Genomic DNA, 15,649 nt, shown 5'->3' with positions numbered 1-15,649 from the left:
GCTGTTTCCAACTCCCGCCTGGGGTGGGTGGGCGCAATCAGCCAGCCAGCAAGAGCCAGGGCATGGAACACCTCCCGCCTTGCCCACAGGGTGCCGACGTCAGCCCCCGCTCCCTGCATCCGACATCCCTCTGCACAGGACCCTCTGCACAGGACCATCCCCAGTTACTTGCGACAAGGCCCCATTTGGCTCGAGTCGCCAGGTAAGGAATCCAAATCTGGAGCCCACGTGGGGGGCGTTCCAAGCTGAGGTTTGCTCAGAATCCCTGCCAAGGCGTCTGGCTGTCTCCGACGATTTCCCAGTGCCACAGAGCGGTTGCTCCTTCTAAATGGCTATTCTTGTTATTAATAATCAATCCCAGCATCTCCACCCAGGCAGATCGAGGGCACTGCTGCTGACCCCAGCCGGAGAAAGCAGATTTGTTACCCTTGTGGCTTTCCAGCTGGCTACACTTGGCTGCTCCTTGCCCCAAGGCTGTCATTTCTTAGCGGTGACAAGACCGGGTGTGCTGTGCGGTATTTGGATTTAGCTAGGCCTGCAGGGTGCCCAGCCACAGAGGAAATGCTTCCAAACCAGGGTCACCGTCCTTCCGGAGACCTCCCTGCTCCTCCAGGCCCTGCCGGTTACCATGGGCCACCCCCCAGCCCACAGGGACTGCCCTTGAAACAAACGCAGCACGTGTGACTCCCTGGGCTTGAATTCCACCAGAGCTGTCTGGAGTGGAGCTCTGGTAAATATTTCCCACCCCTCTGGGGCTTCTATAGCATGTTGGGGGGCTCCGGGAAATACTCTATAAGAATTTAAGCCCATTGACTTCATCTGGCTCCAAATGTGGCCCTGGGATGTTTACCACATGGGAGCCTGGCTAGGTTATTAGGGCCACTTCTGGCTGCTGGGGGCAAGGCAAGCTGGGATTTCTGGAAAGTGTCCTGATTCCCCGAGCCTGCCCTCTTGATGGGCTCCACCTTTCTGTCTCTGCCAGCTCCTGGCCCCTCCATCAGATCACACCGGAAGGCCAGGCAAAGAAGGGGGAAGAATGTCACTTGGGACATGTAAAACTTGACTGCACAAAACCCTACTGAGGTGCCCTGGGGACCAATCCTGCACTGGGTGGCAGATGGGACTGGGTGGGACCCAAGAGGACAAATACTGGCCAGATCCTAGAAACGGCTCTTGCTTGGGAGGAGCTGACAGGATCAGGATTCTGCTATTTTTGGCCAGGATCTTGCTCCCAGTGCAGCCAATGGGTTTGTTATCTGGGGGTTGAATGGAGGCAGGGCCAAGTCCTATCTCTGCACAGCATTAGGTGTTGTTATTAACAAAGACTGAGGGGAGGGGAATGCAGTGAGTCTGAGACAGACGGTGCCCTGATGGGTAAGGCTGTGTGTCTGTCACGGAAGTCACCGAAGTCACGGATTTCGTGACTTTCCGTGACCTCTGTGACTTCTGCAGTGGCCAGTGCTGGCTCAGGTGGGCAGCCCCTGGGCCAGCAGCAGCAGTTTGGGTGTGTGGGAGGGGGCAGGGGGTTGGGATGCAGGGCGGCGCTTACCTGGGGAGGGGGGCTACCTGGCTCCCACCGGCATGTCCCTGCAGCTCCTAGGCAGAGGGGCCAGGGGGCTCTGCAGTTCCCGGCCAAAGGGAACTGCAGAGCCGGTGCTTGTGGTGGGAGCAGCCCGGTGCCCCCATGGCTGCCCCTCCCCCTAGGAGCTGCACGGACATGTCAGTCAGAGACAGGTAGGGAGCCTTCCAGCCCCACCAACCCTCACCCCCAACACCAGTGGGGGTCTCGGGCAGTGTGCCGCCCCCCCTTTCCCCTCCAGCACCAGCAGGGCTCCCGGATCGCACGTCGCCTCCCCCACAGCATCAGCGGGGGTCCCAGACCGCCCCCCCCCAGCACCCGCAGACTGCCCCCTCAGAGCACCCGCGGCCCCCTGGCCCAAGTGTTAGTTAGGGATATATAGTAAAAGTCAGGGACAGGTCACGGGCCGTGAATGGATATATAGTAAAGGTCACGGGCCGTGAATTTTTGTTCACGGCCTGTGACCTGTTCATGACTTTTACTAAAAATACCCATGACTAAAACGTAGCCTTACTCATGGGGTTTCACGCTCTTGCCCGCCGTCGGTGAAGCACTGGGTGAGAACCGGCACTGACATCACCTCAGCTGGAGGCTGAGGACACAGAGTGCTGTGCACTCCGCCAGCGAGGTTAGCCAGAGGGACCCCAAAACAAGCCACATCACAGGGCTGGAACAGTGGAGACACAGGACATGTTTAAGGTGAATGGCAGGGCTAGTGGACGGAGATGGACCGACACCCCTTTGGCCCTGATGCTGTCTAGCCGCTGCAGGCTTCCCCACCCCCCTGCTAAGGCTCAGCCTGGGCTGTCCGTCCACCTGGAGACACTCACCCAGGGATGCCACCGGCCTCCATCTTGTTAGCCACCGTGACATCTGTGGACCACACATCATACTGCCAGCGCTTCTGGCCCAGCACGCCACCCAGCACTGTGCCGCTGTGGACCCCCACCCGCATGTCCACGTCCGTTTTGGTCTTCTCTCGCACGTAGCTTTGGGAGAGGGAGAGCAGGGGTCACACAGAGAGGTCGCTGGATCCACGTCTCAGCAGCTAAGTCCCCCAGCTGAGCCTCACCCCCACACCCTGGCAGGGCATTCAGCAGCATTCAGAGATACTGGGACAGATCCAACCGGGAGAGGCCCCACCAAAGACACGGGAGTTACTCTGGGTTGATGCTGGTCTAGCGGAGTCCGGCCCCTGCTGACACATTCCTGTGCAGACACGCTTGGGGCCAGATCTTCCTCTGGTGTAAAGTCACAGACCTCCTGTGAAGCCCGTGGAGTTCCACCAGTTTGCTCCAGCTGCAAATACGGCCCTACTGCTTTTGCAGCATGAAAGCTCTAACGACAGTTTGTCCTTCCTGCGTACGCTTTGCCCAAGGATCTCAAAGTGCTTTATGCACATTAGTGAACTAACCCTCACAACCCACCTTCCTCACGTGGTGGGTATCAGGCAACCTGGTCAAAAACACCCACATGACTTGAACGTCAAAGGAACGTCCTAACTCACTTCAGATGCCTTTGAACATGTTACCTCTCATTAATCCCATTTTACAGACAGGCACTTCCCCAGTGTCATACAGTCAGTTAGCAGGAGAGTCCGGACCAGAACCCAGCACTCCTGACGCGTAGATCTCTGCTCTAACCAACAGGCCACATGCCCCTAGGGATCCTCATTCCTGCAGCTGAAGTTGCAAGCCAGCTTTCATTATAGCTCCCACAACTAACCCTTGTTCAAAGCTTTCAATAAATCTCTCTTTTGGCTGAAATTTTCAATCCCTGCTCTCAGCTCAAAGGTGAATTTTGGGGCAAAAAATCTCTTCAGATGTTTTTCAGTTATAGGTCAGGGGTAAAAATACCACTTTTTCCACATTAGGTATATATCTGGCCCCATCCTGTCTGGGCAGTTAGCAATTTTCAATGTATTTATCCTCCAAATACCCTAGTAAGGCAAGGCCTGGCTATGAACCCCACCACACAGATGGAAAACTGAGGCACAGGAAAGGGTAAGTGACTTGCCCTAGGTCATACAGGGCAGCTGTGGCAGAGCAAAGACTTGAACTCAGATCTCCAAAATCCAAGGCTAGTGCCCTAATCACTGGTTAGGGAGTCCTGAAGTACCTAGGCTGGGATTTTCAAAGGCACTTAGAAGATTTAGGTGGACAAACCCTTTGAAAATCCCATCTCTTCCCCTAAAAATCCCATCTTGTAGTTACCACAGCTCTGTATATGCTACCGCTAGTTTTTGTGTGTACGTGCACACTCAAATTCAAACCCTAGGGTGCTGCACACTTGTACAACCCCACAACACTAAAGCAAGGGGACTTTTTTTTTAATTCAGTCTTGTTTCCCCCCGCCCCCTTCTTCAATCCTTTAAAAAACACAACAGGGAAATCACGTACAGCCAACTTTGTTGGCACAAAATGAAGGCTGCACATCTAAACACACACAAGCACGCACTCCCAAAGTCACAACGGGACAAAGGTGCCATCGGCCCAGAGCACCGATAACAGACATCACTGGCCATGGGGAGGGAAGAGGCGTGATGGGTGGACCCGACGTCATGATGCAGAACAGGCTAAAGGAGCCCAGCGAGCGCTGCTCGTTTACAGGGAAGCGACGGGGCCGGGGAAGTGCTTATCTATCTCGAGAACAAAGAGTAAGGGACGAAGGGAGTGGCGCTTACGATATGGCTTCCACCATGGCCAGGCCCATCATGATGGAGCAGGCGGCGTGGTCCTCGCGGTAGTCCGGCAGCCCACAGATACAGTAATAGCAGTCTCCGAGGATCTTGATGCGCAGCTGGTGGTGTTTCTGAGAGAGCAGGGGGAAGCACAACATGTGACCTCCACATGGTTATGGCTGGGAGAGAGGCTCCTACCTACATCTCTGGGCTACTCCCCTCTATGCTCTGCCAGCCCTTGTGTCTGCCTGGCCTCTCCCTGCACCTCCTTCCACACTGCCCCTGGAGCCAGGGTCTCTCCGCTCACGTACACCCAAATCCTTCCATCTCCACCCTGAGGGAAACACCCCAGCCCCACACTTTCCGCCCAGCAGTCCAGCACTGTTCTGTGAATATCCCAGTGCTGCCAACTCTCATGATTTTGTCAGGAATCTCAAAATAATTATTGTTTCCTGTAAAGCCCCAGCTCCTGGAGTCAGGGGGATGTGTGATGACTTCAGCCTTCGTTCTTACAGAAAAATTAAGTTTCTAACCCTTGTGGCTGTGGAGAAAACTTCCAAATGTGACCCCAGGGCACCCTAAAGGCTCAAAAAGCAGAAGACAAATAAAAAGAACACCAAATCTCTTATTTTTACACAATCTCATGAGTTTAAAGCCACTTGTGTGATTTCTGGTGAGCCAGACTCAGGATTTTTGAACATTTGGGGTTGGCAATGCTGATCTCCTACCTCATCAGCAACGTTGGTCGTGGCCTGCCCTTCTCCACTGTTTGGGAAAGGCACTGACCTGCCCCCAGGCTGTGCTATGCACAGGGGCTGGGGCAGACCTGCCCCCAGGCTGCACTGCTCTGACTTGATTCAGCTCATCACGAGGTTACAGTGACTGGCTTTAGTGTGTTATGAATTCCCCGTGCTCCCTGTGGCAGGGGCTGGGCTAACTATCTGTGGTGTTCTGAGCAACGCACAACACATATACAGGCAAACTTCTGCTCCCAGTTACCCCAGTGTAAAAGCAAGTGCCAGTCTGGATTCACAAGGGTGAAATTGGGTCTCTGGTTTTCCTCCTTCCACTTCCTCTTTCAGCACTGCTCTCCTCTCTCCGAATTCCTTTGTTACTGACCTCGCCAACTCTCCCTCCCTCTCTGTCTCTCTCCTGTTCCCCCTTTCGCTCCCCTTCCCGGTAACTGACTCAGAATTTAGGTTAGGTTGAAATGAAATGAAAATGTCTCTCCCTTTATGGTTAACGTGGCTTTCCTCCATCTCCCCTTCCCACTCTGCTGCTTGACATGCTTCACACCCACAGTGCTTTCCCATGCAGCAGCAGGCGCAGGGTTTGACCTGAGTCCAAGGACACTCAACCCCAGGCCATGCAGAAGTAAACTCATTTTCCATTCCTCTCCCTCCCCCAAGGATAAGGGTAGCGGCCAGTTCTCCCGGCAGCAAGGCACAGCTCAGTGCTGCTGGGAAAATAGCCCCACCGGGGCTGCAGGGCTAGATTCTCAGTTACACTCAGGGGGGCAAGCATGGAGGGGCTAAGGTAACTTTTAGCCACCGCTGCACTCCCTGTATTCTGGGGCCATGAAGGGCCCTGCCCAGCCCCCAGTGTAACTTAGAGCAGCCTCTGGTCAGTCAGCTTCCCTGGCCTCTAGGGAACAGCGAATGGCCATGTTACACTGCACTCCAGACACAGCCCTGATCTGCTGGGAGCAGGGCTAGTGAGGGGCCCTTACACCAGCTCTGCACTGGCGAGGGAGCCTTTTGCGCCCACTTTAAGGCCCCTTTTTGCAGTCTGTGTGACATTACTGAGGGTGAGGCCTGCGGGAGTCAGGCACCCCAGGGAGGGCACTTCTCCCTGTGCAGGCAGGCCCGGGCTGCTCCTGGCGCTCACTTTGGGGCTAGTCCTCCACAGGCTGAACCTTTCCTTGGTCTCAGGGATGCAGTGGCAGCCCAGGGGCCCCCTATTTATCCCCCAAACCAACAAAGTCCAGGCAGCCGCGGTGCTCCTCCACTCAGCAGGCCTCCCGCTTGCCCTGGAGGAGTCAAAGGGGAGTTCAGTCTCCAAGACTCATTCAGCCCTTGGCCTTTACACAGAGGCCACCACCGCCACGGGGGCTAATGGTGTCCAGAGCGGTGGCAGGTTTCGCTATGCAAACCCCTGGCCACAGGGAACTTGGCTCAGACCCACCAAACTCACTACACGTAACCCAGCTAACAGCCATCGTGTGGCAGCAAGGTTCACACACCGCCAAGTGGAGCCTGAGGTGACCAGGTGCAAGGCCTAGGCCTCACGTCTCGGTGAGCCTCACTCTGCAGGGGGATGGGCAGACGTGACCCCCTCTGGAGCTCACCCGCACAGCTCCTCCCGTGGGCAAGGAGCGAAGCCTGCTTACTCTGCCACCACAGCATTCCCAGACCCTGCTGAGCCCCGGGGAGACTCGGGTGGCAGAGAAGCTGTGACCTCCTGCGAGGCTTGCGTTTGCTGCGGAGCCGGTTGTGAACCAGAGCGTCCAGACTGACAGGCGCTGCGTGGGCGTACGTACCGCTGCCAGTTTGTCGAAGCGGGCAAAGAGCTCATTCAGCAGCTTCACCAGCTCATGGGCGCTGCAGGAGGATGACAGCTGGGTGAAGCCAACTATGTCAGCAAAGAGGATGCTGGGAGAAGAAGAGAACACAAGCCAGAAAACATGAGTTGGTTTCACAGAGTCCAAGGCCAGAAGGAAGACCATAGTGATCATCTAGTCTGACCCCCTGTGTAGCACAGGCCAGAGAACTGCCCCCAAATAATTCCTAGAGGAGATCTGCTAGAAAAGCAGCCAGTCCTGGTTTACAAATTGCCAGTGACAGAGACTCCACCATGACCCTTGGGAAATTGTGACAATGGGACTATCGCCCAGAGCCGGCCTCCACTCAGGAACAATGGAGACCTCCCCACTCCTCCTGTAGCCATCCAGCTGCCCACAGGGAGACTTGCCAGTCTGGTGTCATTGGGTCAGTGGCAGCACCATACAGATGACAGGGCTGTAATGGCCACTCAGAGGAATGCGGAGAAAGCCAGAATCAGAGGCAGCAGCGATGCTGAAGACCTAGTAGATTTGAGGCAGTCCAGGGTAGGATTTTTCCCTGCAGTTTATTCTCCACAGCTTTCTTACTGTGAAATATCCCACTCTGTTCTCCTCATGCCAAGGAATCTTGGGGCTTTCCCAGGAACGTAAGAACTGCCCTAGTGGATCAGACAAGCTTCATCTAGTCCAGTGGCTCTCAAACTTTTTTACTGGTGACCCCTTTCACATAGCAAGTCTCTGAGTGCGATCCCCCTTATAAATTAAAAACACTTTTTAATATATTTAACACTATTACAAATGCTGGAAGCAAGCGGGGTTTGGGGTGGAGGTTGACAGCTCGCGACCCCCCATCTAACAACCTCGCAACCCCCTGAGGAGTCTCAACCCCCAGTTTGAGAACCCCTGACCTAGTCCATTATCCTCTCTCTGACACTGCCCTGCACCAGCTGCTTCAGACGAAGGTGCAAGAAACCCCACCAGGGATGATAATGGAATCACCTCCTCGGCGGGTGGGGGGGGGATTTCTTCCTGACCCCTGTCACTTGGCAGTTGGTGCATGCCCTGAAGCATGAGAGTTTATATACCTGCTTACACATTTTTTTCCCATCCTACCAACTGTGAATTTTCTCATTGTCCTCAAATGTCTGGTCTTTTTTGGAATCCTACTAAGCTTGTGTTCTCGGTGACACCTTGAGGCGGTGAGTTCTACTGGTTAATTATACATTGCATAGGACAGCCAGCTCCTTTATCAGCTTTAAGCCAGTTGCCTTTCAAATTCATTGAACGCCACTTTGTTCTTGCATTATGGCTGAGTGCCCAGTATACCTCCTCTACCCCATTCCTTATTTCATCTATGTAACAGGGTGGGCTGCCCCTTTAAAGGCCAGGGAGCCTGGGGCCCTCCAGCCCTGTTCTGAGGCAGAGCCCAAGTGACTGCCTGATGAACACCTGATTGCCATAAAGCTGACAGAGCTCAGGGGGGCGGGAGAGCTACAGGCAGGAGACTGGCTCTGGTGGCAGGGCCTGGAGCAGGGGGACTCCCAGGCAGATAGCCTCTAGACTAGGAGGACGGGGGCAGGACTGCCTGGTGGAGTAAAACTCTGGCACAGCTGCTGGGCCAGGAAAAAGGACCTGGTTTAGCTGTTGGGTTTATGCTGAACTGCTTATTTGGGGGTTTTGCTGAAGATTCTTGCTGCCACGGATCCATGGAGCCTTGAGAGAAAGGGCCTGATCCAGACTCTGTGTGTGATGATATCAGTCCTTCTTGGGCTGGAGAGACCAGTCAGCAACCTCAGTGTACCCCGGTCGTGTCCCTCCTTACTCATCTCCTCTCCTGATCACACCACCCCAATCCTTCCCGTCACTCCTCAGCCCAACATCTGCCCAGGCCCCTAATCATACTTGTTGCCCATCTCTGAATTCCCTCTGTTTCTGCTCTGTCCTCCTTTGGCAGAGGGGGTGACCAGAACCGGACACAGTGCAGCAGGGGCGCATACCCCACTGCTTTACAGAATGGCATCAAAAGAGCCTCGGTCTTATCCTTCATCCCACTCTTTGTGCAGCCGAACATCTTGTGTGCCTTGTGACGCTGAGCCCTGGACGCTACGGAGTCCAGGTTTTTCCCCTGCGTGGTTACAATTAATGTAACCCCCCAGACAAGCACACAGGTCATTCATATTATTCCTTCCAATGCACATTTTTCATCACTGAATTGAGTGTAGACAAAGTGACCGTGATAAAAGTGATGTCTCACATGGAGATCCACCCTCTACCCATGGAGCAAGGCATGTCCTTTACCTGACATTCTCATGGCGGTACATGTACATGGTGTTAAACTGCTGCATCTCTTTCTGGCTCGGGTCCTTCTTCATATCCTTTAGCATCTCATCTGCCACGTGCTTGGGCAGGATGGAAAGCATCAGCCGTTCCTGAGGTGGAGGGAAGAGGAAGAGGATAATCAGAGCTCAGGGCAGATCAAAGCAAAGCCCTGTAGGCTCAGCAGGTGTCAGGACAGGGCTGCCAGCCAAGCGGATTCATTTAGACTCGTAGCCACAACAGAAATCCCCAGGGTTCAATTACACAATTGGCCGGCATAATGCACTCACACAGATCAAGCCAGCCCAAGCAGCTGTGACTAGCTGCACCTCTGGGATGGGCAGTGTGCCTTGTGGCAAGGCCCAGATGTGCCAGTCTGCTGCTGTGATAACGACCCATAGTAATAATGTACCCCCTAGCACTTTTCAGCAGCAGATCTCAATGTGCTTTACAAAGGAGGTCAGCATCATTATCCCCATTTTACACATGGGGAAACTGAGGCCCAGAACAGGAAGTGACTTGCCCAAGGAGAGCCAACAGGCCAGTGGCAGAGTCAGGAATAGACCCAAGGTCTCCTGAGCCCCAGTGCAGTGCTCTGTCCACTAGAGACTAGACCCCACTGACGCAGTGAAAATGAGCAGGGCAGCAAGAAGAGTGTGTGTTTGGGGGAACTGGATACAAACCAGGCTCCACCGCTTAACACACCGCAGCATAAAAACACACACTGTCCAGCTCCTCCTGCTTTACCTCATGGCATTGGCACTGTACACTCCCTGCGTCCGCACCCTCAGGCCAAATCCCAAAGTCCTGATTCAGTGGCTAGTCTGGCGAGACCCCTCCCCACTTGCTCCTGCTGCAGTGAATGGCAACCCCCCACCCTCGATCTCAACAGGTACAAGATCAGGCCTACTGACTCCAATGGGAATTGACCCTGGGTTTTGGCTCTCCTTACGGAAATGCCATGCTGGGCCACAACCGCCCACTCGCTCATTTATACCCCTCCAGCCAAGCTGCTGGCAATGGGAATTAACATTAACATTGCGCGATGCTCTGTTCCCCTCTAGCGGTGTCCGCTACTGCCTCCAGTCCAACAAACTTCGGTTTTTAGTGCAAGCCACCCTGGATTCAGGCTATTCCTGGCCCTTGGCCACCGGGAGATTTCCACACCCTCCAGCAAATCTCAGGCTAAGCCAGCTTTCTGGCTGCTTTTGTGTTGCCACATATATGCACAGCAGCAGGAGCCAGAATCTGGCCCGAGGTCCCTGCCCCAGAGATCTCACGCCCAAGTACCACATTACGAGGTGCGGTGACTAGCAGGAACTCCATCTTGCCTTGCTATGGGGGCTCTTTTTGTGACATGCCCTAGCAGACAAGGGGAAATGAATTGAAGCCACAAGCTCCTTTTGGTCCAGGCTCATCGCCAGGCTGGACAAAGGGGCAGTGTGTTGTCTCCTGAGCTGAGCGCTGATTTGGGGCATGTTATGCAGCCCTTGCTAATCCTAGCAGAAACAGCCTCTTGACAGTAATCTCCTGCCCAGGGACACCGGATGCAGTTTCAAAGCCAGAATTCCACTCTGGTCACACCCCGTGGCTGGAACTCCAAAGAGTGCCAGACACGTGGGCAGGTTTACATTTCAGCCACTAAGGGAGCAATCTCTGGCAGGCAAGAGGGAGGAAGTAGGACGGACCATGGTCACAAACAGCTTTCCAGCCAACCTAACCCTCGGCACCGGCTACAGAAACACAGGAACTTCCATCACTGAACCATGAAGGAAGCCACAGGCTAGAGGAAGATGGGTTTAGCCTCTATCAGGATGGGTTACAAGACACAAAGATCTGGCGCTTTGGCTGGGGGAGGAGCTGTCATCTGATGAAGAATTGATTGCTTTGGAATTTGTGGTTGGTGGATGGGGGCGTTTTATGACACATCAGCAATGCTGTTATTAATATTTTGCTGATATCATATTACAGTGGTGTCTAAAGGCACCTGTCAGGGATCAAGGCCCCACTGTGCTGCGCACTGTACGCACGTGGGATAAAAAGGTAGTCCCTGCCCCAAAAGCTTGCAGTTTAATTTAAAGCCTTAAAATTAGGAAGGATGGTTTCATGGTAAAGGCATTGGACTCAGAGCTCTGACACAGACTCACTGTGTGACCTCGGTCAAGTCACTTAGGGTATGTCTACACTGGGTCTGTGGGACCCAGGCTTGTGGATTTGGGGTTTCCTACCCTGGGCTTGAGCATCCACAGTGCATTGTATACCTGGGTCTCGTAGCCTTGCTAATGTGTCCACACTGCACTACACAGACCTTCTGACTCAGGTCTGTGGCTTGAGCTGTGTCCACACTGCAGGAGGAGAGAGCTTCTACCTGTGTCAGAGCGGGACTTGGGATCTGACCCATCCCCCTAGCAGAAGCCTAGGAGCTGAGTGCTGACTGACCCAAGTGAGACTGATTTATGTGTGGATGGAAGTGGGGCTTGGACTCAAGCCTGAGTCAGAACCCAGGTGTAATGTGCAGTGTAGACAGACCCATTATCTCTCTGTGCCTAAGTGACTCACCTGTAAAAAGGGGATAACAACACTTCATTTCTCCCATGCTTTCTCTGTTTAGATTGTAAGCTGTTCAGGGCTGTCTCTGATTAGGGAACCTAGCACAATGGACCCCGGATATATAAATGTATTTGAGACTCCTGAATACTGAGCTGAATATATCCTCACCTGGGATGAACATGGCCGACTGTGCAACACTGGGCGCTCAGTCAACCAACCAAACTGATAAGAGATGTTGGAAACACCTGCTACAACCGACCAGATCAATGGACCCTCCAGTAGGGATGGGTGGATTGAATAGCTTGCTGTGTCATCTGAATATTGGCCACATTCTGCAGCCCGCACCCCTGCCCGCTGATGCCAGGAGCTCTACCCATCTCACCGCAATAGACGCCCCACAGCGCAATAGGATATCAGGGCGTATGCGGCATCCGGCATCTCAGCCCGAGCTCCGTTCAAAGCTCAGCGGGACCCAGCAGAGAGTTTCTGAGTCCAGCTGGTACAGGGATGGGCAGGAGCCAACTGCCCCGCCATGCGAAACAGAGGAGAGCAGTTATATGATGTCACCCAGGAAAGCAGCCCCTCCCTTTCTCCCCACAGTGGACCAGACGGGAAATTCAAAGAACTGCCCAGAACCAGCCACGATCAATCGAGGTAGAGCTAACAGGAGCACGGAGCCTCTGCTATGTACTACCAGGGACTGAACAGCCAGCACACCGTACACACGTACTTGACTATCAAGGATGCTGCCAAGCCACTGACTCTGACTGAGTGGCCAAAGCAATCTCTACAGGCAGCTGGTGCACAGGGAAGCTCCTCAGTGCAGGGCACCATGGGGCATTCAGAGGCTAAAAGCTCTACCTCCACACACAGACCACTCAGGTCCTCAGCACGGGCAGTGCATCCAGATCAGGCAGATTCACTTCTGTCAGAGATTCTCGGAAACCAGGGGTGTCTCACGATTTGGTCTCTCCTGGAACACACCATCTTGCAGGGTCAACGGCACAGCTTCTCCTTACGGTCCCTTGTCGAGTCCAGTTTCAAATGCCTCCAGTCATGGGGCTTCTATCGCTTTCCTCTGGAGAAGATTCCAGTCCCTAGTATTATTATTTGCACCCCAAAATCCGGGCTCTGTTGTGGTAGGTGCTGTACAGACACTCAGTGAAAGACAATGCCTGCTCCCAAGATCTTACAGTATGAAGAGACAAAAGGTGGAAGAAGAAGGGATTTGCTTCACATCACGTCAGTGACTGAGCCAGGAATAGAACCTACATTTCCTGGCTCCCAGTCCACTGGCCTAGCCACTAGACCACACAGCCTGTCTGGATCAAGTCCTGTGTCAAATCAGACTGTGAGCTTTTGTGTGCGGGGAGCATGTGCATCGTATCTGCTCTGAGAAGTGTTTCGCTCACCTTCGGACGCTGCAAATAATCATACTATAAGGTGACTATACTAGCAGATTTCCGTCACAGAGACATCAGGGACCAGACTGGACACGTGCATGAAAGCAGCTCCCAGCATCCAGTTTTGGAAGCCACTCCTGGAGTTTTTTGTTATGTTTTTTGCCAGAAGGAGCTAATTTTAGATGGAATTAGCGAGTCTATTTTCAAATCCGGTTGACATTTTGGTGTGTGGCGTGTCACATTTAGCCTAGTGACCCACATACTCCGAGCAATTATTGCCGCCACAAGAATGCCATCTGGTTAGACAAAAGGAGGGGTGCCCAGGTGCTAAAGTGATGGGCACAAAGGCAAAGCTCCTCCTACCATGTCTTGGAGAGACCTCTCTAGGGGTGGATTGGGAGCTACTTCTCCAGACTCATTCAATCAGTAGCTTCTCTGCTTAGCTCACAAGGGGCCAGTTGTGATGGGTGTTTGTGTGTTATATTTACATGTGCAATAGAAACTAGATTAAGAATATCCAGCCCATTCCACAGCCACCTGAGGTGAAGGTACTTGGGTCACTACTACCTTGGGCGGCGTTTGATCCTGTGTCCTAGGCATGAAAGCCCAAGCTCAGTAGCCAGAGCCAGCTGTTTCCCTAACGTGGAGGAGTCCTGCCCAGTTTAGCACCTCCCTGTTATTTCCTAACTGTATCTGGATTGTTGAATCACTGAGAAAATCATCCTCATTAAAACCTCAGCAGCTGAGAATGATCAAATTAACCCCACTGCATCCTCTGCAACTTACTCCCAGTGAGCCCACACGCCATGGCAAACAGCCCCAGAGTGAGCTCCCCCAGGGCTCGCAGGCTGCCAGCTTCACCGCTCATAGCCACCTGGGTCAGCAGCTCTCTGGGCCCGATGCTGATCGCAGTCACAGCGATGTGGGGGAGGAGCAGCACCTGGGCTGACCATGGAATGACACCAGGGTATGAGAGGAGCATCCAGCCCTTCACGTAGTGCTTGGAGTCTGCTCAAAATACTTATTCATAACAGACAACCCTGGCCTGAAACAACGCACTCCTGAGCACTTAAACGTCATTGCATGGAAGGTTTAGGAAGCTGCAGTCATCCAGCCATGTGCTGATACTACCAAGCAGAGGCTCATCCCAGCTGGTCAACAACAGGGATGGAACCCAAGACCTTCTGCATCAAAAGTACAAGACCCCACTGCTTGAGACAAAGGCGTAATTCTACAGCCTGCAATTAAGAGTTGTCATGACCTCTGGGGCCACCCACAAGAGGGAGGGCTGCTCAAATGCAGTACATCTGAGTGCCACACCAATTCTCAAGTTTAAATGGATTAAAAGCTGGCTAACTGCTAGATCTCAAAATGTCACTGTAAAGAGGGAATCCTCATGGAAGGGGTGTGTTTCTAGTGGGGTCCCTATGCTATTTAACATTTTTATCAGCAACCAGGAAGAAAACATAAAATCTCCACTGATAAAGTTTTCAGACGACACAACATTAGAGGAGCGGTAAGTAATGAAGAGGACAGGTCACTGATTCAGAGCAATCTGGATCTGTAAGCTGGGAGCAAGCAAATAATATGTGTTTTAATATAGCCAAATGTAAATATGTCCCTCTAGGAATAAAGACTGCAGGCCATACTTTCGTGATGGGGGACTCTATCCTAGGAAGCAGTGACTCAGAAAAAGATTTAGGGCTCATGGTGGATAATCAGCTGAACATGAGCTCCCAGGGTGACGCGGTAGCCAAAAGAGCTAATGTGATCTTGGGATACATAAACAGGGGGATCTTGAGTAGTAGAGGGGTTACTTTGCACTGTTGTGACTGCTGCTGAAATACTGTGTCCAGTTCTGGTGTCCACCATTCAAGAAAGATGTTGATAAATTGGAGAGGGTTCAGAGAAGAGCCAAGAGAGTGACTGAAGGATTAGAAAACCTGCCTTAACAGGCTCAAAGAGCTCAATCTAATTAGCTTAACAAAGAGAAGGTTAAGGGGTGACTTGATCACAGTCTCTAAATACCTAGGAACAAATATTTCACAATGGGCTCTTCAATCTAGTAGAGAAAGGCATCACACGATCCAATGGCTGGAAGCTGAAGCTAGACAAATTCAGACTGGAAATAAAGCGTCCATTTTTACAAGTGAGGGTAATTAGCCATTGGAACAGTTTACCAAGGGCCATGGTGGATTCTCCATTGCCGACAATTTTGCAGTTTCTGGGGAAGGTCTCTGGCCTCTAGTGTAACGGAGGTCAGATTAGATGATCCAACTGGTCCCTTCTGACCTTGGAATCTATGATACACCAAAGTGCTCTGATGCTGTGGTTAAGGTGATTTAGTAGCAGTATCAGTGTTAGCCAATGGCTCAGGGTGCTGTCAGGAGGCTGTAGTGCAGGGTAGTATTCCTCTAAATAGTGTGTGAGTCCTCTAGTGACCCTCACTGTCTTCTGTGATTCAGAAACCAGCCAGAGCAGCAATGTGTGTCTGTCGCTAGGCCTGGTGTGCTGTGTAGAGTTAGTAATCACAGTTACCTGGACCCTTCTGGGCCTGTGGG

The 15,649-nt window shown here is 52.8% G+C and overlaps 1 protein-coding gene across 3 annotated transcripts in view; it reads right to left on the bottom strand.

The window, feature by feature from the left end:
* ADCY3 (adenylate cyclase 3) overlaps nucleotides 1–15,649 on the bottom strand; it is a 93,996-nt gene that overhangs the window by 18,652 nt on the left and 59,695 nt on the right. For all 3 annotated transcript variants that reach the window (XM_073335572.2, XM_073335571.2, XM_073335573.2), the window contains exons 3-6: nucleotides 9,118–9,248; nucleotides 6,799–6,910; nucleotides 4,263–4,390; nucleotides 2,410–2,568 (exon numbers count right to left, since the gene is read on the bottom strand). In XM_073335572.2, coding sequence (XP_073191673.1) covers nucleotides 2,410–2,568; nucleotides 4,263–4,390; nucleotides 6,799–6,910; nucleotides 9,118–9,248 — 530 coding nt within the window. The remainder of the gene's footprint in view (nucleotides 1–2,409; nucleotides 2,569–4,262; nucleotides 4,391–6,798; nucleotides 6,911–9,117; nucleotides 9,249–15,649) is intronic.

This window comes from Lepidochelys kempii, chromosome 3 (genome assembly GCF_965140285.1).
Source record: "Lepidochelys kempii isolate rLepKem1 chromosome 3, rLepKem1.hap1, whole genome shotgun sequence".
Taxonomy (NCBI): domain Eukaryota; kingdom Metazoa; phylum Chordata; order Testudines; family Cheloniidae; genus Lepidochelys; species Lepidochelys kempii.
The sequence above is the reverse complement of the archived record's forward strand: the minus strand, read 5'-3'. Positions and strand labels throughout refer to the sequence as shown.